This window comes from Centropristis striata, chromosome 19, assembly GCF_030273125.1.
Source record: "Centropristis striata isolate RG_2023a ecotype Rhode Island chromosome 19, C.striata_1.0, whole genome shotgun sequence".
NCBI classification, from domain to species: Eukaryota; Metazoa; Chordata; class Actinopteri; order Perciformes; family Serranidae; genus Centropristis; species Centropristis striata.
The window spans coordinates 30,606,450-30,633,542 of NC_081535.1; the positions used below are offsets into that span (position 1 = coordinate 30,606,450).

Here is a 27,093-nt window from a genome sequence, read left to right on the forward strand (position 1 = left end):
CAAACTAGAACATGTGAAAAGTCCATTTTGGTGTGTTTTCTATAGTTTGGTGTCAGTTTGCAGTAATTGTGTGTTTTTGTAGCAGTTTTTTAATCTGTGGTGCCTCTTCATAGTTTTGTGTGTGTGTGTGTGTGTAGTTTGGCGTCTGTTGTCATTTTTAAAGCCATTTTGTGATTTTTGTTAGTTTTTGTCGTCATTTTTTCATCATTTGGTGTCTCTTGTAATAGTTTGTATCTATTTTTGGCTGTTTCGTGTCTCTTAGTCATCATTGTGGTTTCTTTTTTTGTTTTTTTCCATGTCTTATTGTAGTGTTATTGTGTCTTCAGTTGTCATTTTGTGTGTTTCTATATTGTTTGGGGTGTTTTTATAGTAATGTCTTTATAAAATGTCATTTTTTTGATAATTTGTCTTTTTTGGTTGTTTAGTGTCTCTTTGTTGTCATTTGTGTCTTATTTGGTCTTTTTTTGTTTCATTGTAGTCATTTTGAGGTCAGGAGGAACTACAGCAGAAATTAAAAATGTATATTTCCCCAAAACTACTTTATTTTGTTCTTTTTGTTGCTCTTTTTCCATATTTATGCGAGTCGAGGAGTTTACAGTATGTGTGATTGCTTCTCTACATGTCTGTTATTATGAAAAAAATCCTCTTTAAAAACAAAACTCCCCATGTTTTATATTTTGTTACATTTTACTGTAAAAATCTGAATAAAAACCTGGTATTAAAGTCTGATGTTTTGCCTCAGATTTTTTGTCTTTTTTTGTGGTTGATAAGTCTCGTTTTTGTCATTTGTGATTTAAAAAAAAACTTCTTTGTCTGATTGTTTGAGTGTTTTTTACCGTTGTGTTGTTTCTCTTCAGTTATTTGTGTCTTTTTCGGTCATTTTTTTGTCTCATTGTAGTCACATTTCATCCATTTCAACGACAAAAAAATGTCTCAAGCAGAATTACAAATCCATAAAAATTGTTTTAATATTAATACTGCAGTTAGTCAGTTATTATTATTATCATACACACTGAGATCAGCTGGAGGATAAGTGCAACGTTCAGCTGGGACTCTGAACTCGTCTTTGGCAACACAACATCATTACTGCAAAATAAATTCATGAATAAAAATAAATAAATAAATCTATAAATTATTGATTTATAGATTTATTTCCACATTTTCTGTATATTTTATTCATTCAGTTATTTCTTTAGCTTCTTTTTTCCCTTTTTTGTTATAATTCCAGTCCAATCTTCCATACAAGAAAAAAACTATTATTTACAATATTTACATTATAATAAAGCAGCTCGAAGCAGCTCTCGGTCCCCTCAGCGAGCTGCGTCCTGAGGCCTCGCTGAGTCCGGCTCAGTCCAGCTGATCAAAACATCAAAACACCAAAACATGAAAACATCAGGTCCTCGCTGCTGCTGCTGGATGACAGGAAGCAGCTTCACTCTTGCTGGGACCGCGCCGCCGCAGCAGGACGCAGGATGAAGGTGATCCAGGAAAAAAAAGAGTTCCCAGGTTGAAGACTATGTGGAGTTACAGGAGATGACTGAAGTATACTGGACCAGAGGAGCGGACAGGTCCAGGTACTCCTGCAGGGACACACACACACACACAAATGTAATGTAAGTGTAAAATATTAAAATATCCTGAATAGATAAAAGCACAGAGCAGAAATGATGTTTGATTTCTGATTTCAGTGAGAACATGTGGACACATGGTCGCACCAGATCGCAGGAAATCCGACTCAGAATCAACGTAATACACTTCCGCCCCCTTTCAAAATAAAACACAATAAGCAGTTCATGCAGCCTAAAACTACTTCACATCAACATCACGTCTTGGCAGGAGGGGTGACCGCCCCCTCCGCTCATGCCTCCATCGTTGAAAAAGCACGCTAAACTGCCCTCTAGAGTGGTGAAAACGAGAGGAATTGCCTTATTGGCTGCCCTTTACACGTGCAAAAAATGATTTGGTGCCCTCTAAGGTGCCCCTTCATACAATAAATGTGCCTAAATGAGTGCCCCTCTAGTGCCCTTTTTCCTGTTTGGTGCCTCCGTGGATGAAAAAGTGTGCAAAAGTGCCCTCTAGAGTGGTGAAAATGAGAAAAAGTGCCATATTGGCTGCCCTTTACACATTAAAAAACGTATTGATTGCCCTCTAGGGTGCCCCTTTATACAATAAATTATGATGATGTGCCCTCTAGAGATTCTATGATATCGTAAAACCCAACTGTGAATAACGTTATGTGAGATGTTTGCTCTCATAGTACACAAAATAGATGCATTTTACTTAAAAATGTACAAAATTTCTTGCGGGGGGGCATGCCCCGGACCCCCCTAGATGGTTTGGTTCGATACTTTTAATTGTCAGTACCATATCATTAATCACTTTGATCTGGATCTCCTTTTAACTTAATGCTAATATTTCATCATACATGATGCTTCATAGCTTTTTGCACGCTGGTGGGGCCCATGTTGTGCAGAATGTGCCCTTTTTATTTTTTCTCCCCTGCCCTTCTAACAGTCTGAGTCCGCCACTGTTCTCGTTATCTTGCGTGTATACGGCTGGCTCGCTACGCTTCCACACCCGGTGGAAATCCCCCATTTAGTCAGACTAATGTCTGAGTTCTCCAACTCCGATCAAGACACCCAGATAATGCCATTGGAATAGGATTTTCGCTGGTTTGTATGACAAGACAACACACCCCCCGCGCTGGCGTACGACCCTGGAACAAAAACATCCAAGAAAGCCGGTCGCAGTAGCCGGTCAGTAGAGGAAGCACTAAGTGTCAAACTGAAGACAGGCTGCTGTTGTAGCCCCCCAACAGCATCCGTACTCTTGTCTGCCCGTCATAATCCATCTTGTTGTTGGAAAATGCCGGTTTCCCGCCTTTCTTCAATTGTTTAATATGAGGTAATACAGTCATGAAAAAAATGATTAGACTACTCTTGTTTTCGTCAATTTCTTGTTCATTTTAATGCCTGGTACAACTAAAGGTACATTTGTTTGGACAAATATAATGATATTAACCAAAATAGCTTATACGAGTTTAATTTAAAAGCTGATATCTAGACATTTAACATGGTTTTCTTGATAATGATTTTGGTTAATATCAAAGAAACCATGGAAAATGTCAAGAAATTGAAGAAAACGATGGTCTAATAATTATTTCCATTTCTGTAGGTCAACCAGAAAGGGCGTCATATTAACCTACAGAAACGACGCATATCTCCACCCAGTGTTGAGGAGGAGGACACGTTCACGTCAGTTATTCGATTTTTTTCAGTTGCATGTAAACTGATACAAGAACAGAAGTCTGATTAGACGCAAAAATCGAATTTTTAGCATCTCGATTAAACTGTGCATGTAAACGCAACTGTATAAATACTCTGCTGCAAGGAAAAATCCTGCATCCAAAATGTAACTGAAGTAAAAATTCAAAAGTAGCAGATTGGGGAAAAGACAAATAAATCATTGGGTGAAAGGTGGCAACACTTGTTCAATAAAAAGTTGAAATAGACAGATAGAATCCAGGAATTTCCCACTGTCCTTGAACGCTTCAAACTTTCAGCTCAATCTTTCTCGACAGAATGAAATGTTGGAGAAACATCTGTTCATGTGTCCGAGTGAACCTGAACATTTTATCCCTTGTTGATTTTTGCGTGAGAATGTGCTGAGGCAGCACATTTACTTTGCTGATTAAAGTCCCATACAGAGATAGAGAGCTGCTGGTTACCTGGTTGGCCATCAGAGAGAGCGTGCGGTCTAAATCTTCCACCAGCTGTTGGAACGTCGGCCGGCGAGACGGGACGGCGTGCCAGCAGTCTCTCATCATCAGGTAGCTGAACACACACACACACACATACATACATTTACACACTGCATCACTGAGGGAGTTTAAAACCTTCATTATTACTTCTCACAAGCTCAAATATATTTATAGACAAAGAGACACAGATTAACCCTCTGAAGCCCAACAAGCCGTTTCAGGGCGTTTTCGGCTCTTTTTACATTTTCCTCTCTATGTCCTTGTATCCTGCAGCTCAGTGGAATCAGCACAATCATGGCTAGAAGTTGGAACAACTCAAACATGTCTTTGTACAGAATAACAGTTAGAATGACAGAAATCAGGAAAAAAGTTGAATTTCTCTGATAAATTATTTGAAAGTGTCATGAATGTTGTTACAAACACAAAAATACCAAAAAGATACAAAAAACTCTCAAAAATACCAAAAAGACACACAAAAGATATGTAAAATAAGCACAAAAAAAAAACAACAACACAAAAATACCAAAAAGACACACAAAAGGTTTTGTCCACATATTGTACGTATTGAAGTATCATTTTGTTTCCAGCCTCTCCTGTCCTCTCCTCTCTGCTCTGTGTAAACAGCCTCTCCTGTCCTGTCCTCTCTGCTCTGTGTAAACAGCCTCTCCTGTCCTCTCCTCTCTGCTCTGTGTAAACAGCCTCTCCTGTCCTCTCCTCTCTGCTCTGTGTAAACCGCCTCTCCTGTCCTCTCCTCTCTGCTCTGTGTAAACAGCCTCTCCTGTCCTCTCCTCTCTGCTCTGTGTAAACCGCCTCTCCTGTCCTCTCCTCTCTGCTCTGTGTAAACAGATTCTCAGTGAATATTTGTCACGTGACCGTTGGTCTCAGCAGAATCAATCATGTCTTCACAGTGTCTGTGAGGAGCAGAATTTAATGTTTTGATCTGTTGAAGGACTGTCAGAAAGGTCAAACTCTGAGAATAAAGCCTGTTTTTACAGTTTCTCTATAATAAATGCTGTGTTTTGGGCGGGTTGGTTCAGAGGGTTAACTGCTGGTTGTTGGTTGAACTCACAGCTCCTGGGTGCAGACTGACGGTTTCTCCATGCGGTGTCCCTCCTTCAGGAGCTTGAAGAGTTCCTCCACAGGGACTCCGGGGTACGGGGACCCCCCGAGGGTGAAGATCTCCCACAGCAGGACGCCGAACGACCACCTGCAGCAGCACAGGACACAGAGGACACATTAGATCCACCAGAGGAAACTTATCCTCATTATCAAACAATTGAAATATTTGCATTTTTCTTAAACCAGAGATTTTTTAAAATTTACATTTTGCTGCAGCTGATCACGTATCACGTTTCTAGATGACATCGTGGCAAATGTTCAGTTTATCTGTACATTATTGAATTTACTGCAAATGTTTAATTTCCTGCAAATATTTAATTTCCTGCAAATGTTAAATTTCACAGTAAAGTCAGATTTCTCTGTCTATTTCTTATCGATCCAACCATCCATCCACCCATCCATCCGACCATCCATCCATCCATCCATCCACCCATCCATCCGACCATCCATCCATCCATCCATCCATCCATCCATCCATCCGACCATCCAACCATCCATCCAACCATCCATCCGACCATCCAACCATCCATCCATCCATCCAACCGACCACCCATCCATCCGACCATCCAACCATCCATCCATCCATCCATTCATCCATCCGACAGTCCATCCAAAACAAAACAAAACAAAACAAAACAAAACAAAACAAAACAAAACAAAACAAAACAAAACAAAACAAAACAAAACAAAGCAAAACAAAACAAAACAAAACAAAACAAAACAAAACAAACGGGAGTTTTCAAAGTTGGAAACTTTCCATGGGAATTTATGGGAAGAAATAGGACGTACTTAATTTTTCAGTTGGTGGGGTAATTAATACTTGATAAAGTTCTTCTTACAAATAAACCTGTTGAAATCACAGACATGTTTTTTTGATTTTGAATATTTCCAACATTCCCCAGCTTGACTTCCCATGGAAAGTTTCTGGATATTTACCGGACATTTTCCACTTCTTTGCAGCCACAGTAGAAAAAGTGTAACTGTTAACTAATAAAACTGCATTCTAACATTATTTCATTCATGCTGGACAGACTGTCTGAGTCTGGTCCAAAACAGCTGCCAAGTCAATTTAATATAGATTACAGATAAGATACATAATATGAGAGAAAACCACGTGGACAGCCAGTGATGCCTTTAATAAAACATAATAATTCATTGGGACTCACACGTCACTTTGATGTGTGTAGATTCGGTCGAATAAAGCTTCAGGAGCCATCCACTTCACCGGCAGACGACCCTGCAGGAGCAGCGACACATCAGAGTCAGCACATACATCATCATGACATCACCATGACATCATCATATATCATCCAGCCTGTCCTCACGTTGGTGGTCTTCTTGTAGTAGTCGATGTGGTGAACGTCTCGAGCCAAACCGAAGTCTGCGATCTTCATCACGTTGTCTTCAGTCACCAGCACGTTCCTCGCCGCCAGGTCTCTGTGGATACACTGAACACACACACACACACACACACACACACACACTTAATATAATATTCATATTTAATGGATAACACAGATTTACGCAGCGCTATGAATAATAAAATGCATTATTATTGTTGTAACTGGACTGTTCTGTGCAGCGGTCAGACGTTTGGACTCTGACCTTCTTGGAGGCGAGGTACGCCATCCCGCGGGCCACCTGGTACGCTGCAGACACCAGCTCTCGGACCTCCGGGCCGCCCATCGCTGCCTGCCGCGTCCCGCTCCAGTACTCCAGACCCGCCGGGCGCCGAGACCGCAGGAACTCACGCAGGTTCCCCTGAGAGGCGTACTCCACCACCACATACAGAGGACCTGGAGGAGGAAGAGGAGGAGGAAGAGGAGAGGAGTTAACATCTGCACACACACGCACACACACACACAAAGACTCACGTTACACACATACAGACACACACACACCTCTGACACAGACACAAACACACTTCTCACACACACACATTACACGCAGACACACGTCACACACACATTACACGCAGACACAAACACACTTCTCACACACACACACATTACACGCAGACACACGCCACACACACACACACATTACACGCAGACACACTTCTCACACACACACATTACACGCAGACACACATCACACACACACACACACATTACACGCAGACACACTTCTCACACACACACATTACACACAGACACACGTCACACACACACACATTACACGCAGACACACGTCACAAACACACACACACACACACACACACACACACATTACACACAGACACACACACTTCTGACACAGACACAGATACACACACTTCTCACACACACACACTTTACACACACACACACACACATTACACGCAGACACAAACACATTTCTCACACACACACACACATTACACGCAGACACACGTCACACACACATTACACGCAGACACACGTCTCACACACACACACACACACACACACACACACACACACATTACACACAGACACACACACTTCTGACACAGACACAGACACACACACTTCTCACACACACACTTTACACACACACACACACACACACACACTGACCGTCCTGTGTACAGGCTCCCAGCAGGTTGATGATGTTCTTGTGTTTTCCGATCATCTTCATCATCTCCATCTCTGAGATGAGGTCGGACAGATCCTTCTCTGTGGCGTCCGCTGCTCAAAAACACACATAACGTTAAAGCTCAGATAATCAGAGTTTTATAAATGAAACAGGACAAACTGAAGGATGGAAATTAAAAGTTTAAAGCTGAATGAAGCGTTCAATCAGAAGTCACAAGAGGAAACAACCTGAGGAACACACAAACAGATTAATAAATGTATTAATCATTTAGAGAAACGAGTTCTCACCTTTCAGCATCTTCACGGCGACCTTGGTGAGACGTGTTGGTTTATTCTTGTCGACGCCGACCGCCTCGGCCAGAACCACCTGACCGAAACATCCTTCACCCAGAGGCTTCCCCAGAGTCAGCCTGAGGGACACCAGGAGACACAAGGAGACATGAGGGGACACCAGGAGACACCAGGAGACACGTTACTGAGTTTAAAGTCAATATGATCAGCACTTTACTGCAGCTGCACAGTGACACAGAGCTTCCAGAAGACTTTACAGAGATTTAAGGAGCAAAGATGAAATACATGAATGTGCGTGTATTTGAAGAAATTATTCTTTTATTTTATTTCTTTCTGATTTCTGTTATTCTAACTGTGTTATTCTGCACAAAGACATGTTTGAGTTGTTCTGATTTTGTCTCTTTTTTGGCCATTTTACGTCCTTGTTTGGTCATTTTATCTTTTTTTTCTATTTGTCTTTTTTTGATGATATTTTTGTGACATTTGTCATTTTCTGCACTAAGACGTTTGAGTTGTTCTGATTGTGCTGATTCCATCGAGCTGCAGGACTTATAGTTTGATATAGATTTAATGTATTGCAGAGAAACACAAGGACCGAGAGGAGAATGTAAAAAGAAGAAAACATTTTTTTAAAAACTGCCTGAAATTAAACTTTTTTAATTAAAACATCACTATCACTTAAGCTTAAATTTTGTTATTTTTCTGGATTGAACCATTTATCACACACACAACGTGTTCAGGGACTGTTGGAAATGTTAAATCCCTACAATATTTTCTGTTTTTACAGACACTAATTATGATAAATTGTTAAATTTTGTTGATTCAAAAAAGAAAAAGAAAAGCAGCCTTTCATACAGCTTCTACAGAGTCCTTCTAAAGGACACTGGGAGGGAAATGTGACAAGACAAACGTTCTGCAGCGTCCCGGGCTTCGGAGGGTTAACGGAGCAGCGAGGCCACACACGTGGAGACGAGATGAGGATGAAATTAGAAGGTGTTCTGTGGCTTTCTGATGATCTACTGCTGCACTTTTATAGCCGCTCAGGAGACGGATATAATTTTTCATGAGGTCACAGCAGGAATAAATAACGGGTGTGGAGCTCTGACAGACTGCAGGGAGTCAGTGAACGCACCATTAATACAAATATACCAATCAGAGCAGAGCAATCAACTGCAATCAACTGCCCCTTTGAAATGTTTGCCACTGAGAGAGACAGAAAAACAGATGTGAGTTCCCCTCAAACAGAAAGCATTTTTGGCCAAAATGTAACTTCTATCATAAAACCGACTTCTTTTTGAGCATCCTGAGTTCTTCCTGAACGTCTGCATATGTGTTTTGTGAAGAAAAAAGAAAAAATTGTTTTTTTAGAGTGATCAGAAGAAACTGGCACCTCTGCTTTCCTCCAGAAATGTTCCCTCCTTTTTACCATGGTGGTCTATGAGGCTGTGGGTGGTGTTGGTGGATCATCTGTGCGTCCTACGCCCAAACTATAACTCTGACAGCTTTACCACACCAATGTGAGGGAGAATTTACCTAGGTTTCTATGTATAAATTATTTCTGTAGAGTGACATCTGCGGCCTTGAGTGCAGTTTCCAAATTTATTTTTTGAAAAGTTATCGTACACTTGTCATGGCCGAGCCGGTCGGTTTTGATACCTTTTTAGTGTATGCGCGACCAAAACGGAAGAAATAAGTGATCTTTAAGCACACTTAATTACAATAAGAAACATGCAGATGAAAGACAGACACAACGTGTGGAAACATTCAAATATATAAATGAACAATGAAATATATACAAAAGAATAAAAAAGTAAATAAAGCTATGAAGATAAGAAGTGAAATCAAAAAAATCATTAATGTAAATGTAAAATAAAACATATGAATAAAATAATAAGTGAGTGCAGGAGGCGTACCTGTCCCGAGGAAGCTCCCAGACGGGGTCGTAGGGAAGTTCATACTCCGACACGCCCGTCAGGACGGTGGTGGCGGCGCTGGAGAGACGAGACTGACGCATCAGACACATCCCAGACTGAAGAGAGGAGGAGGACTCCACAGAGACCTGCAGGAGGAGGAGACAGGCTGTCAGAGGAGGAGGAGGAGGAGGAGAGGAGAGGAGGAGGAAGAGGCTGTGAGAGTGGAGGGAGGAAGACAAGAAGAAATGGTGGAGCAGGAGGAGGAGAGGAGGACTCCATGGACACCTGCAGGAGGAGGAGACAGACTGTGAGAGGATGAGGAGAAGGAGCAGCAGGAGGAGGTACCTGTCTCCTCAGAGGGATGCTCTTCGCCAGCTTCTGGACGGCGAGCTGTCCGTGGAAGTCGCTCTTCTTCGGGGCGCAGCAGAGTCGGCAGATGACGGCGGTGGCGGTGAGGATGACGATGATGAAGAAGCCGAGGCAGTAGATGAAGATCTCCAGGTAGGTCTGAGAGGGCAGGGGGGTGGGGGGCAACTCTGAGGGAGGGGGGAGGAGAAACATCAGGCAAACACTCAGCAGGAGAGGAGGAGGAGAGGGAAGAGGAGAGGAGGAAAAGGGGGAGGAGGAAGAGGGGAGGAAGAAGACGAGGAGGAGGAGGAGGAGGAGAGGGAGAAAGCAAAGGAGGAAGAGGAAGAGGATGGGGAGAGGAGAGAGAAAGAGGAGGAGGAGGAGCAGAAGGAGGAGGGGGAGGAGGAAGAAGAGGAGGAGGAGGAGGAGGAGGAAGAAGAGGAGGAGAAGGAGGACGAAGAAGAGGAGGAGGAGGACAAGGACGAGGAGGAGGAAGAAGACGAGGAGGAGGAGGAGGAGAGGGAGAAAGCAAAGGAGGAAGAGGAAGAGGATGGGGAGAGGAGAGAGAAAGAGGAGGAGGAGAAGGAGGAGAAAGAAGAGGAGGAGGAGGAGCAGACGGAGGAGGGGGAGGAGGAAGAAGAGGAGGAGGACAAGGAGGAGGAAGAGGAAAAAAGAGGAGGAGGAGAAGGAGGAGGAAGAAGAGGAGGAGGAGGAGGAGCAAAAGGAGGAGGGGGAGGAGGAAGAAGAGGAGGAGGAGGACAAGGATGAGGAGCAGGAGGAAGAGGAAGAAGAGGAGGAGGAGAAGAAGGAGGAAGAAGAGGAGGAGGAGGAGGAGGAAGAAGAGGAGGACAAGGATGAGGAGGAAGAAGAGGAGGGGGAGAGGATAGGAGGAGGGAGAGAGGAAGAGAAGAGGAAGTAAGAAGAGGAGAGGAGGAGGAGGAGTGAAGGGAGGAAGAAGAGGAGAAGAGAGAGGAAGAGGAGAGAGGTAGAAGCGGAGGAGGAGGAGGAGAGAGAAGAGGATTGGAAAGGAGGAGCAGGAGGAGGAGGAGTGGGAGGAAGAAGAGGAGAAGAGAGGAGGATGAAGAGGTGGAGGAGGAGGAGGAGGAGAGGGAGGAAGAAGGAGGAGGAGCAGCAGGAGGAGGAAAAGGAGGAGTAACGTACCGTCGACCACGGTGAGCCAGGCGGAGTGGTGAGACACTCCGATGGAGTTCCCTGCCAGACACGTGTACTCTCCTGAATCTCCAACACTCACGTTCCTCAGAGTGAGAACCTCCATCTCCTTATCGGTGGAGTTCACACCTGCAGTCTGAGGGAAACACACAACATGATATTAAATAAAAACATGTTCATCAACCATCTGAACCCAGCAAACCTTTTAAATGACACATGTAGAATAAAGAGACTCAGACAGAAATATCACTACTTTAAGCTTCGTTTTGGTCTTTTTTTATAATGGAAATAGTCATATCCAATGATACGTTCAAGGACTGTGGGAAAGTTCAAATTCTGATGATAAAGGCTGTAAAAAGCCAATAAAAAAATACATTTCCGGCAATCAAAGATCATGTTAATCCGTGTATCTTCTGTTTAATCCATATCAGTTTGGAAATCAAAACACGGATAAAGAAAAGTAACCCGTTTTTCAATAATCAACCTTTAATTTACATTATACAAAAGTCCCACTTTTCTCTTCTTTTTTTTAACATAATGCATGACCAGGATATCAAGTATGTGAATAAGGGCCCGAATGTTGATTTAGACTCATTTTACTCTAGATGGACAGTGGACCCCCAGAGGATGTCCCTCAGCTGATTACAGGACATTCTGATGTATCATTTCAAAATAAAAGCCCTTTGAAATCTCAGATAATCTGCAATTTTTCCTCTATTTAAAAATGGCAGAATATGGGAGATTTCAAAAATCCGTCACCTTTCGTTATCTGGGTTCCGGATATGGATTGAACAGAAGATACACAGAATATACACGGATTCATGTTTAATTTTTGCTTTTTTTCTTCAGAATAACTTAATACTGAGTATTCAAATTCAAAATAATACAGTTACCCAATTTTTTTGCTTTTAACTTTTGAATATTGAATCAAAACAAGCTAAATATCTGTTTTTTAAACAACATTTAAGACACAATTTTCACTATTTTATGATATTTATTAACCAGACAAACACTCAGTTAATCAAGAAATAATCTGCAGAAAATAAGTTAGCTGAGCTGACCTTGAGGACGAGGACGTACGGGTGTCCATCGGGCGCCTCCCTGCTGCCGTTCACCGTGATGTGTTTGAGCCACTGGATGTGCGGCTGCGGGTCGCTGAACACTCGACACACAAACTCCACGTCATGACCCACGACCGCCGTCTGATTGGCCGGCAGCCCGGCCTGCAGGATGGGCCTGTGAGGAGAGCGCTCTGAAACACAGAAACATCAAATCAGAAGAGTTCCTCCACATTAAGATGTTTTTCAACCACGTCTGTCCTCGCTCCAGCAGGTTTGAAAAGTGTTTTCTTTTTTAAAAAATCACCAAAAATCCAGCCTTTATCATAGAAAGAAACGGTAAAAACAGGCATTATCATCAGAGGTTGAACTTTCCAATTTTTCCATTACAAAAAGTGACCATTACTTGTGTTAAATGTTGATATTTGTGTCAGAATCTCTTTATTCTCCATGTGTCATTTAAAATAAAACATTTGCACTAACCAGATCCTGTTAAAAACATTAAATTCTGCTCCTCAGAGACACTGAAGACATGATTGATTCTGCTGAGACCAACGGTCACGTGACAAATATTCACTGAGAATCTGTTTACACAGAGCAGAGAGAAGAGGACAGGAGAGGCTGTTTACACAGAGCAGAGAGGAGAGGACAGGAGAGGCTGTTTACACAGAGCAGAGAGGAGAGGACAGGAGAGGCTGTTTACACAGAGCACAGAGGAGAGGACAGGAGAGGCTGTTTACACAGAGCAGAGAGGAGAGGACAGGAGAGGCTGTTTACACAGAGCAGAGAGGAGAGGACAGGAGAGGCTGTTTACACAGAGCAGAGAGGAGAGGACAGGAGAGGCTGGAAACATGACAATACTTCAATATGTGGAGAAAACTGTTTTTTTCAACATTCAGGACACTTGTGGGCACTTGGAAAAGTATATAAAATAATTTATCAGAGAAATTCAACTTAATTTCTTTTTTTCTGGTTTCTGTCATTCTAACTGTGTCATTGTGCACAAAGACATGTTTGAGTTGTTCTGATTGTGTTGATTCCATAGAGCTGCAGGACTTATAGATTATAGAGATTTTATATGTTGTAGTGAAACATGAGGACACAGAGAGGAGAATGTAAAAAGAGTAAAAAAACACCCAGAGTTCTCTTACCGACCACATCCAGCAGGTAGGTGTGTTTCAGGCTGCCGTACTCGTTCTCCACCACACACGTGTAGTTCCCTTTATCAGAAGGAACCACCGACTCCATGATCAGAGTCCACATGTGGTCTCGGATCTGAAACAATCAGGATCAAAACAGAAATAAATAAATAAATACATAAAGCTGGTTAAAACAGACTGTGGTGCTTCCTGCTGGTTGTGGGCCGACCTTGAAGCCTCCGATCCTCTGGTCCTTCCTGAACTCTTTCCCGTTCTTGTACCAGCGCAGCGAGGGCACGGGGTTCCCCGTCGCCTGGCAACGGAACTTCACCGTCCGGCTGGCAGGGACGGCGTGAAGCTGCTTCTCCATCTTCTCCGGCATCACCCACTGGGGCGCCGCCGAGGCTGCTGGGAGAAACATCAGCATCAGGATCATGGGACAGGAGGAGGAGGAGGAGGAGGAGGAGGAGAGGAGAGGAGAGGAGAGGAGAGGAGAGGAGAGGAGAGGAGAGGAGAGGAGGAGGAATAGGAAGAGGAGGACGACGAGGACGAGAAGAGGAGGAGGAGGAAAAGAGGAGAGGAGGAGGAAGAGATGAGACAAGGAGAGGAGAGGAGGATGAGAGGAGAAAGGGAGGAGGAGGTGGATGAGAGGAGAAGGATGAGGAGGACGACGAGAACGATAGGATGAGGAGGAGGAGAGGAGGAGGAGGAATAGGATTAGGAGGACGAAGAGGACGAGAGAGGAGAGGTGGAGGACAAAAGGAGGGAAGACAAGGAGAGGAGGAGGAAGAGGAGGAGGAGAGGAGTGTGAGTCTCACTCTGGAGCTTCTCGCTGCTCGTCGACAGCTCGTTGGACAGTTTGTTCTCCTCTGATGATGACTCATCGTCCTCTTCGTCTTCAGACGACTTTACTGCGTCGGCTGTAAAACAAATTAAATCTGTAAAAGCTGTTCTCTGTGTGTGTGTGTGTGTGTGTGTGTGTGTGTGTGTGTGTGTGATGTTCCCTCTGACAGACAATGAGGCCAGTTTGTGTGTTGACCTTTGACCCGGCTCAGTGAGTGAAGCAGACCACCTCCTGAACTACAGAGACCTCATTAACACGCACACACACAGACACACACAGACGCGCGCACACACACACAAACACACACAGAAACACACACACACACCATCTTTATTAATGTTTCCTTTGAACTCTCTTTGACTTTGAGGTAAAACCACAACATCAGTCATAAAAAAATGATACGATTTTGTCGACTAATTGGCAGGTTTAAAAAGTATATTTCCTTTGATAAATCACCAAAAACAGTGTTTATCACAGAAAGAAACTGTAAAAACAGGCATTATTGCCAGAGTTCTTGAATGCATCATTGGTCACGAACATTTCCGTTATAAAAAGTGACCAAAACAAAGCTAAAAATAGTGATATTTCAATTAAATTATGTGAATTACCTAAACTAAAGCGTCTGCACTCACCAGATCCTGCTAGAAAGAATACAATAGTTTGAGACTGGTTCAACAGGAAGACCGTCTACAGATCAACATTTTAGTCGACTAAAATTTGCAGCCTGATGACACGGATGGCCAATCCTGTCCTGCAGACAGGAAATTGTTCTAAAACTCTACTGCATTCATTATTTCTTCTGTGTCCAGCCTCTTATTTGCACTTTGGTCCTTGCTGCATTCTGACAAAAATATATTCATAAATGCTCATGATGACCCGTTAGTAATGTTGGCAACATAATCTAGTCTTAGCAGGCTGAGGTTTTCTTTATTATAAGGCTCAAAATAAGGTTTGAGGCTCTTTTTTTGGCCAACAACTGTTCAGGCTCATAAAATTGTTGCCTGGTCTGATGAGTCTCGGTTCCTGAAGAAAATATTTCAAATTCAAATCAAATAGAAGATACAGTTTAATGTCTTTTTTGGTAATTTTGTGTCTTTTTGGTCATTTTACGTCCTTAAGTTGGTATGTTTGTGTCTCTTTTGGTCATTTTATGTCTTTTTTTGGTCAATTTATGTCCTTCTTTTATCAGTTGACGTTCTTCTTTGGGAAATTTTGTGTCTTTTTTTGGTAAGTTAATGTGTTTTTTGGTAATTTTGTGTCTTTTTTGGGTAATTTTACATTCTTTTTTAGTCATTTCATGTCTTTTTTTTGATGAGTTTGTCTGTTTTTGGTAATTCTGTCTTTTTTTGTTAATTTTATTGTCTTTTTTGTGGTAATTTTGTGTCTTTTTTTGGTCAATTTATGTCCTTAAGTTGGTATTTTGTGTATCTTTTGTTAATTTTATGTAATTTTCTGATCAATGTATGTCCTCTTTTGTCAGTTTACATTCTTTTTAGGGTAATTTTGTGTCTCTTTTTGGTCATTTTGTGACATTTTTGTGACATTTTTTCATTTTCTGCACAAAGACATGTTTGAGTTGTTCCCACTTCTAGCCATGGTTGTGCTGATTCCATAGATCTGCAAAATGTTCAGCTGCACATATTTTAATTAGGTTCTCATCTGCACATGATGCTTTGTCACTGCAGCGTATCATGCTTTTTTTTAAACTAATAATGTTTACAAAAGTAACTGTGGGGAGAGGAAGGATCCTCGCTGCTCTCACTGAGGACTCAGACTCATTTAAAGCAGAAACCCTGCAGCACACAGCCTCCCCCTCACTCTGACTCCCTCCCTCCCTCCCTCCCTCCCTCTCTCTGTGTGTTTAAAGGTGAACAGGAGAAGCTCTGGACACAAAAACAAGCCGCTAAGACTCGCGTAAAGCCGGGAATCTCCGAGCAAACCTTGTGTTGTGGTGCCGGAAATATAGATTATGGTAAATGTGCAGCTTCTGTGACACACATCAAACAGTTTATAAAAAGAGCCACGCTGCTGGTTAGACTGGGCGGGGCCCAGTTCACGACACTGACAGGAATATTCACTCGGTCCTCTCCGAGTGTGTGTGAGTGTGTGTATGAGGTGGGAAATTAAAAGCAGGCTTTGTTTATGGACATTTGATGAGAGCAAAACATGAGTTTACAGGCTGAACAACAACAGTATCACATGGAGCAGCAGGCAGCTGCTGGCCAGATGTTCCCAGCAAACACAAAGAATATACATGCATATTTTAACATGCAAACACACACACACACACACACACACACACACACGGGCATGTTACTGTGTGCCGCCGCAGACTGTGTGCATGTGTTCCCGTGTTCCTGCGTCTGCACAGGATGCACAGACCAGAACCGGCTCCCCGAGAGCCAGACCAGCGAGGCCCACTAACCGGTTTCAGATGCTGCAGAGCCGAAAACAGCCAAACTTTCCTATTAAAGAAATTCTCTCATTGGAAACTTTTATAAGCTTTTATATAATGCAGAAAGAACACACAGAGCCCAGCGGGAAGCACACACATGAAAGAGGGCGCAGACAAAAGAGAGACACACACACACTCACTCAAACACACACACACAGTTATAAACAGGCCGCAGCACCAGCAGCACCACAAACTGGGAATTTACACCAGCGGGAAGAAAAACACTCTTTTTTTATTGCACCGAAATTGGGAAAGTTCAGTTTGGAACTCACAGGAATAACAAAAATAACTCTCTTTAGAAGCTGTATGAGAGGCAGTTTTTCTTTTTCTTTGTTTAAAAATCACCAAAATTAGACCATTTATCATAATTAGAAACTGTAAAAACAGAAAATGTTGTCAGGTTTTCACATTTCCAACGGTCCCTGAACACGTCATGTGTGATGAACGGTTCAATCCAGAAAAATAACCAAACTGAAGCTTAAAAAATATTATATTCTAATTAAAATCTTTATTGTAAGTGTTTCATTTACCCCTCTGAAAACACAAAGTTTCAGCCTGTGTTTGTTTTTGCTCTTTTTTACATTCTCCTCTCTGTGTCCTTGTGTTTCACCGTAAATATATAAAATATATCTAATGTATCCAAGTCAAACATGTCTTAGTGCAGAATAACACAGTTAGAAGGACAGGAATAAAAAAAGCTGAATTTCTCTGATTATTATTATTTTTTTAAAATTGGAATAAAATGGAATTCATACAGTATATACAACATTTTCCCCACAACTGTTACAAATATTATTAAAAAATAAATAATTTTGCTGATTTATTGATGTGGCTTATTTTGGAAGCAAGGTATATTTTTTAAGTATTTTTATATATATTTTATTATCAATTTTTATCGATTTGTCTTTTTAATAGTCAAGCTTTTATTTAAATAATTTTAATGACTGCAATTTTAGGTTTTAAATCAATTTTATTGTATTTTTGTCCGAATTTTTTATTTCCTTTTTTATCTTGTTTTTAAATCTGTTTTTTATTTCATTCTGTTGCACCAACAGACAAACATTACGACAGCATTAAAATCTATTTCATTACATTTTCTTTTCTTTTTTACATTACCCTTAGTGCATTGGTAGAACATTGTTAAATTGTTGTATTTATTTTAATTTATTTGATGTCCCTTCTGCCCTCTTGTGTTGTCTGATCAGCAGCCTGTAACCTCTATAAAAGGACATAGATATAAAGTTGTGATGCGGTCGTGTTTAACACCGTGCAGGAGACAGATTCATGTCTGCAGGTTGATCAGAGTTAAAGAGGTTCATCTTTAGATCTTACCGGTGTCGGTGTGGTCTGTGGCCGGCCTGCAGCGGCCTGCGGGGACCTGCAGCAGCAACAGCAGCAGCAGCAGGACGCAGGACAGCAGGACGCAGCGCGGGGACGACATGGTGTCTTCACACTGAGGACAGACACACAGAGACACAATCAGTCCACCATCCAGCCACTTACTGCACCGTCAACTCGTCTATTGTCTGTGTTCAAAAACATTTTCTGCTGCTACACTTCTGTTCAATATAAACATTCGATTTTTACAGTTTTATATTTATTTACAGAGAGTAAAATCACTGGGAGCCAATGCATCATTATTTTGTTGAATGTGCATATTTTTATGTATAACTGGATGACAATAAAATCTGTAAGTCTAAACTAAACACACCAACAGTCTTAATGTTGGTTTCATTTATAGTCCGGCTCATGTGAAAAACTACTTATAAGTCGGTGAATATCGTGACTTTATGAGCTGGAATAAACCTTTTATATGCACGAATCACTGAGGAATCTTAGATATTATTATACATTATAGATATAATGCATTACATTGTCATCCAATTCTAGAAATGACAGAATAATAATAATAATAATAATAATAAAACACCTTTATTAATAATGGAAATAATCATGAGTGGCAGCCCTACTCCCCGATTATTTAACATGAATAATCAAATATAAACATACACTTGAAACATAATAAATAAATAAAATAAAAAAGTAAAATAAAAAAATCTATATAATAAAAGTAGAGAAAGACAATAAATATAATTATATATATATACAATTAAAATAATAATACAATATAGTATAATAAAGATAATAAGTAATCTTGAAGAATATATATATTATGTATAAATATATGAAAATACTGAAGAATATAATATATAATAAAATAAAATATAATAAATAGATACATAGCTGTTATACCAATACAAAGAGTCAAAATCTGATTATTCTTATTCAAGCCTCTCTAATGTTTAGAACATGACTAAACCAGAAAAACAAAGATGTAAAAGATGTTTCTCTGTGAGTCATGCTGCAGCAAACAAACAAACAAACACCAACTGGGAGAGTTTCTGTCACACCTGACAGCTGTTCACACCTGAAGATGATGATGATGATGATGAGGAGCCATAAACCTCTCCGACCCCCCCAGCCCCACCTGGGACCACTAAATATCTGTCAGGTGTCAAACCACACACACACACACACACACACACACACACACACACCATTTGCTGCTGTCACCATGAAGGTGTGAACCTTCATCCTGCGGAGAAAAACAACGACAGCCTTTGACCCTCTGAACCCCAAAGATCACCAACATGCAGCGTTTATAAAAAAACTGCTATTATCGTCAGAGTTTGAGCTTTTCACCGGTCCTTGAACATATCATCGGTTACGCATGTTTCTGTTATAAAAAGTGACCAAAACTTGTGTTAAATGTTGATATTTGTGTCAGAATCTCTTTCTTCTCCATGTGTCATTTAAAATAAAGCGTTTGCACTAACCAGATCCTGTTAAAAACATTAAATTCTGCTCCTCAGAGACACTGTGAAGACATGATTGATTCTGCTGAGACCAACAGTCACGTGACAAATATTCACTGAGAATCTGTTTACACAGAGCAGAGAGGAGAGGACAGGAGAGGCTGTTTACACAGAGCAGAGAGGAGAGGACAGGAGAGGCTGTTTACACAGAGCAGAGAGGAGAGGACAGGAGAGGCTGTTTACACAGAGCAGAGGGGAGAGGACAGGAGAGGCTGTTTACACAGAGCAGAGAGGAGAGGACAGGAGAGGCTGTTTACACAGAGCAGAGAGGAGAGGACAGGAGAGGCTGTTTACACAGAGCAGAGAGGAGAGGAGAGGAGAGGAGAGGAGAGGAGAGGAGAGGAGAGGAGAGGAGAGGAGAGGAGAGGAGAGGAGAGGAGAGGACAGGACTGTAAACAGCCTCTCTAGTCCTCTCCCCTCTGCTCTGTGTAAACAGATAAGACAGTGTTTTAGGTCTGTTGTAGGTAAGAAAAATAACTTATTAAATAAAAAGAAGGAGCCAAGGGAAGGGGGCAATATTCAGAGAAAAATCTCACAAATCTACCAGAAAAAAACACTTTTTTCCTGCTATTCCAATTTTTTAAAAAATGTATCAGAGAAATTCAGCAACCTTTTTGTTCTTTCACATTTAAAAGGGTCATTTCACTGGTTTCCAGCCAGTTGTTTAATGCTTTAATCCTGAATATTTGTCTCTGTCTGAGAGAAAGTGGAGCTGGAAGACAGTCAGAGGACTCATCATCTAATGAGGCTCGTAAAGCAGACGGGACATCAGAGGACACGTCTCCTTACAGGGACCGTCCTCCAGCTGCAGCACGCACGCGTGTGTGTGTGTGTGTTGGTTTATGGAGACATAATTAATACGTTACACATGTGGAACACACACTTAAATTAATGAGAGAGTTTAATGTGAAGCTGCTGCACACGACGACACAAACACACTGAACTCTTTCTGCTGATACACAAACGTCACACTACGTCACAGACACACACACACACACAAACACACACACACACACACACACCAACTGAATTAATACTGAGTCCTGCAGCAAACAGGAAACTATCAGGACATTAAATATAGATTTATGAACATGACAGAGCTCTGACAGTCAGTCAATGAGCTCGCTGCAGATATAACTCAGTCTGCAGCTGCAAATAACCGTTTTCATCATAATTTAATCTGCTGATTATTTTCCTAATTAATCGACTGATGGTTTGATCTGTAAAAACAAATTTTACTAATATTTTACACAGAGCTGAGAGGAGAGGACAGGACAGGAGAGGCTGTTTACAGAGAGCAGAGAGGAGAGGACAGGAGAAGCTGTTTACACAGAGCAGAGAGGAGAGGACAGGAGAGGCTGTTTACACAGAGCAGAGAGGAGAGGACAGGAGAGGCTGTTTACACAGAGTAGAGAGGAGAGGACAGGACAGGCTGTTTACACAGAGCAGAGAGGAGAGGACAGGAGAGGCTGTTTACACAGAGCAGAGAGGAGAGGACAGGACAGGACCGTAAACAGCCTCTCCTGTCCTCTCCTCTCTGCTCTGTGTAAACAGCCTGTCCTGTCCTCTCCTCTCTGCTCTGTGTAAACAGCCTGTCCTGTCCTCTCCTCTCTGCTCTGTGTAAACAGCCTCTCCTGTCCTCTCCTCTCTGCTCTGTGTAAACAGCCTCTCCTGTCCTCTCCCCTCTGCTCTATGTAAACAGATTTAATGTTTTTAACAGGATCTGGTCTTGGAGGTTGACTGGATATATTAATAACTCTCCCTGCTTCTGTCACCTACACAGCAGATTCTGCAGCACGACGACACCTCCGAATAGTTTTCATACTGACACACCAACTCATGATATGATGCCACACGCCTGTCTGTCTGTCTGTCTGTCTGTCTGTCTGTCTGTCTGTCTGTCTGTCTGTCTGTGTCTAGAACTGTCTCATTAACCTGCTGCTGCTGCTTGAAGTGACCGAACGGCAAGACCGGGCCTTTAAACTGAACAAATATCATCTTTAACTCACCTCAGGAGGATTTTAAGTGCTGTGAGAAATATTCTCATAATTAATAGTACAATAAAAGTAGCAAAACTTCACTGTAAAAACTCTGTTTCTGCCTCTTTTCCACACTCAAATCCAAGCTTTCCCAGCACCTCCCAGCACCTCCCAGCTGAGCTAAATGACATATTTACACAGTTCAGACTGTTTGTTCAGTCAACGGATTATTTCACTTCTTCCTCACATTAAATGAGATGTCATTGTGCTTCAAAAATATGTTTGTGTGACTGCTTTCTGCAGAAAGTTGACAGTATAAAAAAACACAAGTTTCATGTTTCAGAATGTTTCAGTGGTTTGTAAACAGATCTGGCGTCCAGATAAACTGCAGCAGAAGCCAATCAAAGCTTGAAAACACCAGATTATAGATAATTATTCTGCTTTCAAGGATTTCCAGCTCAACACAAGTCTGCAGATTTTTAAAGAGACAATTGAATAAAAACTAGTTTAATGTGTCCAAACCTCGTCTGTCTGCAGCTTTCATGACTTGAATAAAATGTTGCAGAGTTGTACAAGAAGTTATCTGATTATTTACTCAAGTAAAAAGTAGCAACTGGTAAAAATAATTGGAAAAAGTTACTAAGAACTGAAATTATCTGCAGCTTTGAGGTATTTGCACTTTACAGAAGTATTTACATTATCTGCTACTCTTTATTCCAGCTGGGACAAACAAAACTGCAAAAATCTGCATATTTTTAAAGAGAAATGAACAAAATTAAATAAATATTATTTTAATCAGTTTGACCTCGTCTGTCTGCAGAAACTCCAAGGACATTTAGCTTAAAATAATAATAATAATAATAATAATACCACATATATATTTAAATATATTTATTCATTGATGTCCATACCACTACATGCAACAACCTATTTAACATATTTAATATGCTGAAATATATTTTCTCCAATGGGCAATATCTGTTAATTGCAAAATACTCTCAAGAAAACAAACACAAAAAATATATATTAATAATAAATGCCAAATAGCAGAAATGTATGTATATAATATGTATAGAATGTATGAATATATATATTTTTCAATATTCTTATTCTGTTTTCTATATCTATATGTCTGTATCTTGAGCTGCTGTGACGACTAAACATTTTCCCACTGCGGGATGAATAAAGTCTGATCTTATCTTATAATAATTATAATAATAATAATAAGAAGAAGAAGAAGAATATCCTACTTATGCACTTTTAGTTACTTTGCAGATAAGAATTGACAAATAAAACATTCGGATTAGATAAACATCTAAAAATAATCTGCTTTGTTAGAAATTAAACTTCTAATAGTCGTTTATGAAAATATGAGTATGTTGTTAATATGATGTATACTTTTACCAAAAGTACTTGAGCTTGTAATGGAGTATTTTTACAGTTTTTCAGGATTACTTTTCTGGTTTGTAGATAAAGTTTGATGCTTTTTACAGATTTAGAGTTTATGAATGAGGTAAATATGAGACATTACTACATTAAGAAGCTTTTGATAATATTATTTCTGCACTTTTAAATAAACAACAACTTAAAAGCAGAACTTCTACTTGTAATATAGTTCTTTTATACTCCTCTGCCACCACTGGTTACTTTACAAGCTTAAGTTGGCTGGTATTCTCTTTTGAGCTCTGCTATTTTAAACCTATATTTGTTTACATTTTTGCAGCTAGTCTCCACTAAAAGCATGCAGAATTATCTGTCAGCAGCTCCTGTTTGCAGTGAACTCATGCATGTTCAGACAAATGTCACTGTTTTACTTTGACGCAGAAGAAAAGTCAAAAACGTGAAGATTCTCAGGCAACTTCTGCAGCCATAAGCAGCATCTTTGTTTCTATTATTTTCAGGCAGATTTATTGAAGGTTTTCCACGATTGTTATATTATCCACTGAAATTTTGAGTCACACTAAATGTAGTATCATATAAGTTTAGGGAAACATCATTATAGCAAATAAACTATGGTTAAAATGTGTTTATTTTGATTTTCAAGCAGATTTAGAAGAAGAAGAAGTTTTTCCACGATTGAAATGATATCCACTTAATGTAGCTTAATTTAGGTTTGGGGAAAATTGTTATGGAAAATAAACTATGGTTTAAATTGGCTGTTATTTTAAACCTATATGTGTTTACATTTTTGCAAGTTTTCTCCATTAAAAGCATGCAGAATTATCTGTCAGCTCCTGTATACAGTGAACTCATCGATATTCAGACAACTATCATGTTTTACTTTGATACTGAAGAAAACTTAAAAACATGAAAATTCTGAAGCAGCTTCTGCATCATATTTTTAGTGTGATTTTTAACTGATTTATGTACTTCCGTAAACCTTCCGGTTTATGAAAGTACAATACTTCACCATTGGAATACTGCTTTAAAGTGATCGGCACAGATTTTAAGCCTAAATTTGCAGATTTTCACCATATAAACAGCCTACATTTCTAAGATAATTATGGCCATTAATCTTCAAAGGATTAATATCTAGTTAATACTTACTTAACGTTAAAAAGAAGATACTTTTGACAAATAAACTTCTGTTAAATGATGTTCAGAGTTTGGCTGGTATTCTATTTTGAGCTCTATTTTTGTGCAGAATTATCTGTCAGCAGCTCCAGTTTGCAGTGAACTCATGCATGCACAGACAAATATCTCTGTTTTACTTTGATACTAAAGAAAAGTTAAAAACATGAAGATTCTCAGGCAGGTTCTGCAACAACTGAAACAAGATGCTGTTACATATTAAACTTCTCATAGTAGTTTATGGATACATGAGTCATTTTCTACATGAGTACATTTAGCTGATAATACATGCACTTTTACCCAAACAAGAGTTTTAATGCAGGACTTAAATACTTAAAATGCTTAAATTTTAGTCTTAATAAGTTGTAGGAACCCTGCACCAGACTCCATTGACAAAAACAGTAATTTTAGGAGAGAACTATGACATCTCTTCTACCACCGGTTACTAGTTAAACTGGTTTTTAGCTGTTAAGTTTAATGTTGTGTTACTTAAACTCTTCCTAAGATTATATATTATACTTTTACCCAAACAGCACCTGAGATGCAGGACTTTTACTTGTAATAGAGTAGTTTGTAGTGAAGTTTCTTCTCTTCCAACACTGGTTACTAGTTTATTTACAAACTGATTTTTCTACAAAACAAAAGATCAGCTGGTTCAATTTGATGCTTTGTAACAGATTAAAGTCTCCTTCATGTTTTAAAGAGTTAAACATGAGACATTTCTACATTTAGCAGCAGGATTCCTGCACTTTTACCCAAACAGTGATCTTCAGCAGGACTTTTCTTGACTCTTCCAACACTGATTACTAGTTATTTTACAAACTCTGATTTTTCTCAAGACAAAAGATCAGCTGGTTAAATCTGATGCTTTGTTGCAGAATAAAGTCTCCATGAAAGAGTTAAACATGAAACATTTGTACATTATTAAGCAGCTTTTGCTGATAATATTCATGCACTTTTACCCAAACAACACTTTTAATGCAGAACTTTTACTTAAATGCTTAAATGTTAGTCTTATAAAGTTGTATGAAACCTGAACCAGACTCCATTGACAAAAACAGTAATTTAAGGAGACCAATATTATGTGTCTTCCACCACCAGTTACTAGTTACTTTATAAATGCAGATATTTAGCAGGTAAAGTTTGATGCTTTGTTGCAGATTACAGTCTCCATGAGTGTATAAAGACTTAAACACTTCTTATGATTATATTTTTTGTTTATTAAACATTTATACTTTTACCCAAACAGCACCTGAGATGCAGGACTTTTAGATGTAATAGAGTACTTTGTAGTGAGGTTTCTTCTCTTCCAACACTGATTACTAGTTATTTTACAAAGTTAGATTTGTAGCAGGTAAAGTTTGATGCTTTGTTACATAATAAAGACTTAAACATGAAATATTTCTACATTATTAAGCAGTTTTTGCTGACAATATTCATGCACTTTTACCCAAACAACACAATGAATGCAGAACTTTTACTTAAAGGAGAATTTTTTTAACCATCTCTTCCACCACTGGTTACTAGTGACTCAACAAATTCACATCTTTAGCAGGTAAAGTTTGATGCTTTGTGCCAGATTAAAGAGTTAAACATGAGACATTTCTACATTTAGCAGCAGGATTCATGCAGTTTAACCCAAACAATGATCTTCAGCAGGACTTTTCTTTGACTCTTCCACCTCTGGTGACTTTACAAATCCAAATCTTACAAACAAAACATGTGCTTTATGTCTGAAACATGAAGCTTTGTTACACAACAAAGTCCCCAACAGACACGTTCAGTATTCTACTTTTCATCCTGAGACATTTTACTGATAATACTTGTGATATTTTACTCCAAACACACAACTGTTACTGATCCTTACAGCGCAACACTGGTTAAATACATGAGTCATAATCTGCAGCAGAACATTTTATTAACGCGACGTGTTCTTTTACACAAACTACGCCTTCAGTGGACAATTCTGACTTTGTCGCTTTTTCTCAAGTAAAACAATATTTATTCATCTGGAACAGTGTGTTTAATGTCTGTCTGGAGTAGTTTTATCTGTTTTTTTTTCATTCCACATCTGGAAACCAGTGAACAAACATGTTTCTGAGCAGATAGAAGAGAGAATGTGTGTGTGTGTGTGTGTGTGTGTGTACCTGTGTGTCCTCAGTACGCTGTGTGTCCAAAGCAGGAAAATCAAAGTCCCAGTGGAGCTGCGGAGCTGAAAAATACTTTCATACACACTCTCACACACACACCGCGGGCCGTGCAGCAGCCTGAGAGTCTCTGCTAGAAGCTTCAGCTGCTCTCCTCTCTAGTTTTAGTCCGCAGCTCGGCTCTCTGCCGCAGAGAAAACAGAAAACGTGGGAAAAGCTCCTGAGTGTCGGTATTGTCTCGATATCCAGCCGGAGAGCAGCACCGCCTCCAGGGGGAGTTCCTCCTCCCCCCGGTCCATTAACACCCCTCTGCTGTTCATTCACTGCACCCCCTCCCCCTCCCCCCTCCCCCAGGCCCGTGCACGGTCCAGTGTGTGTGTGCGTGTGTGTGTGTGTGTGTGTGTGTGTGTGTGTGTGTGTGAGCAGGAAGGGGAAGGATTTCCTCTACTTTACATTCCTGCTGTGCAGGAGCCTGACACCAGGATCTGTTTCCTCTGGTTCAACATTAGAGGTGACAGTAGGGGAGAGTGGGGTCAGCTGCAACACACACCAACAATCCAACAAACCTAGAGGTGTCAGCTACTGAACATATGTTTCTAACAGAGGTCGATACAGTATAGTATCGCCATATTAGGGCTGTTTCCACTACCGCCCAATACCTGGAATGAGGCGGGTCTCACTCGCCGAAACGCCCCTAATTTGAATACGAGCCGTTCGGAGTGGACTTTAGTCGGGGCTTTTTTCAGGGGAGAAAAAAGTCCTGACAAAAGTCCGGTTACTGATTGGATAGATCGGTAAGCAGGATGTGACGTAGTACGCTACACGACAACAACACACACTATTTGTAAAAGCCAGCGAAGCAGTGTTG

General features: G+C 40.4%; 1 protein-coding gene across 2 annotated transcripts; it reads right to left on the bottom strand.

The window, feature by feature from the left end:
- Nucleotides 1-950: 950 nt before the first annotated feature.
- On the bottom strand, nt 951-26,504 carry fgfr1b (fibroblast growth factor receptor 1b). Of its 2 annotated transcripts, none has more exons than XM_059357908.1 (17): nt 26,226-26,504; nt 17,985-18,105; nt 14,172-14,273; nt 13,583-13,758; nt 13,366-13,489; nt 12,218-12,408; nt 11,148-11,292; nt 9,984-10,174; nt 9,639-9,784; nt 7,723-7,844; nt 7,417-7,527; nt 6,485-6,675; nt 6,205-6,327; nt 6,046-6,116; nt 4,830-4,967; nt 3,728-3,833; nt 951-1,580 (listed from the first exon to the last, which is right to left on the bottom strand). In XM_059357908.1, the coding sequence occupies exons 2-17, from the start codon at nt 18,091-18,093 to the stop codon at nt 1,515-1,517; spliced, it is 2,112 nt and encodes a 703-aa protein (XP_059213891.1). In that variant the 5' UTR covers nt 18,094-18,105; nt 26,226-26,504; the 3' UTR covers nt 951-1,514. The 2 variants fall into 2 exon arrangements, with proteins under 2 accessions (XP_059213891.1, XP_059213890.1); XM_059357907.1 differs by having other exon boundaries at nt 13,583-13,761.
- Between the last annotated feature and the right edge of the window lie 589 nt (nt 26,505-27,093).

Bases quoted from the DNA above. Each gene is read 5' to 3' on its own strand.
- fgfr1b (XM_059357907.1), bottom strand. From the start codon at position 18,093: ATGTCGTCCCCGCGCTGCGTCCTGCTGTCCTGCGTCCTGCTGCTGCTG. The intron at 12,409-13,365 runs GTAAGAGAACTC...TCTGTGTTTCAG, and splicing joins CTACCTGCTGGATGTGGTCG to AGCGCTCTCCTCACAGGCCC. The intron at 10,175-11,147 runs GTACGTTACTCC...CCCCTCCCTCAG, and splicing joins CTGGCTCACCGTGGTCGACG to AGTTGCCCCCCACCCCCCTG.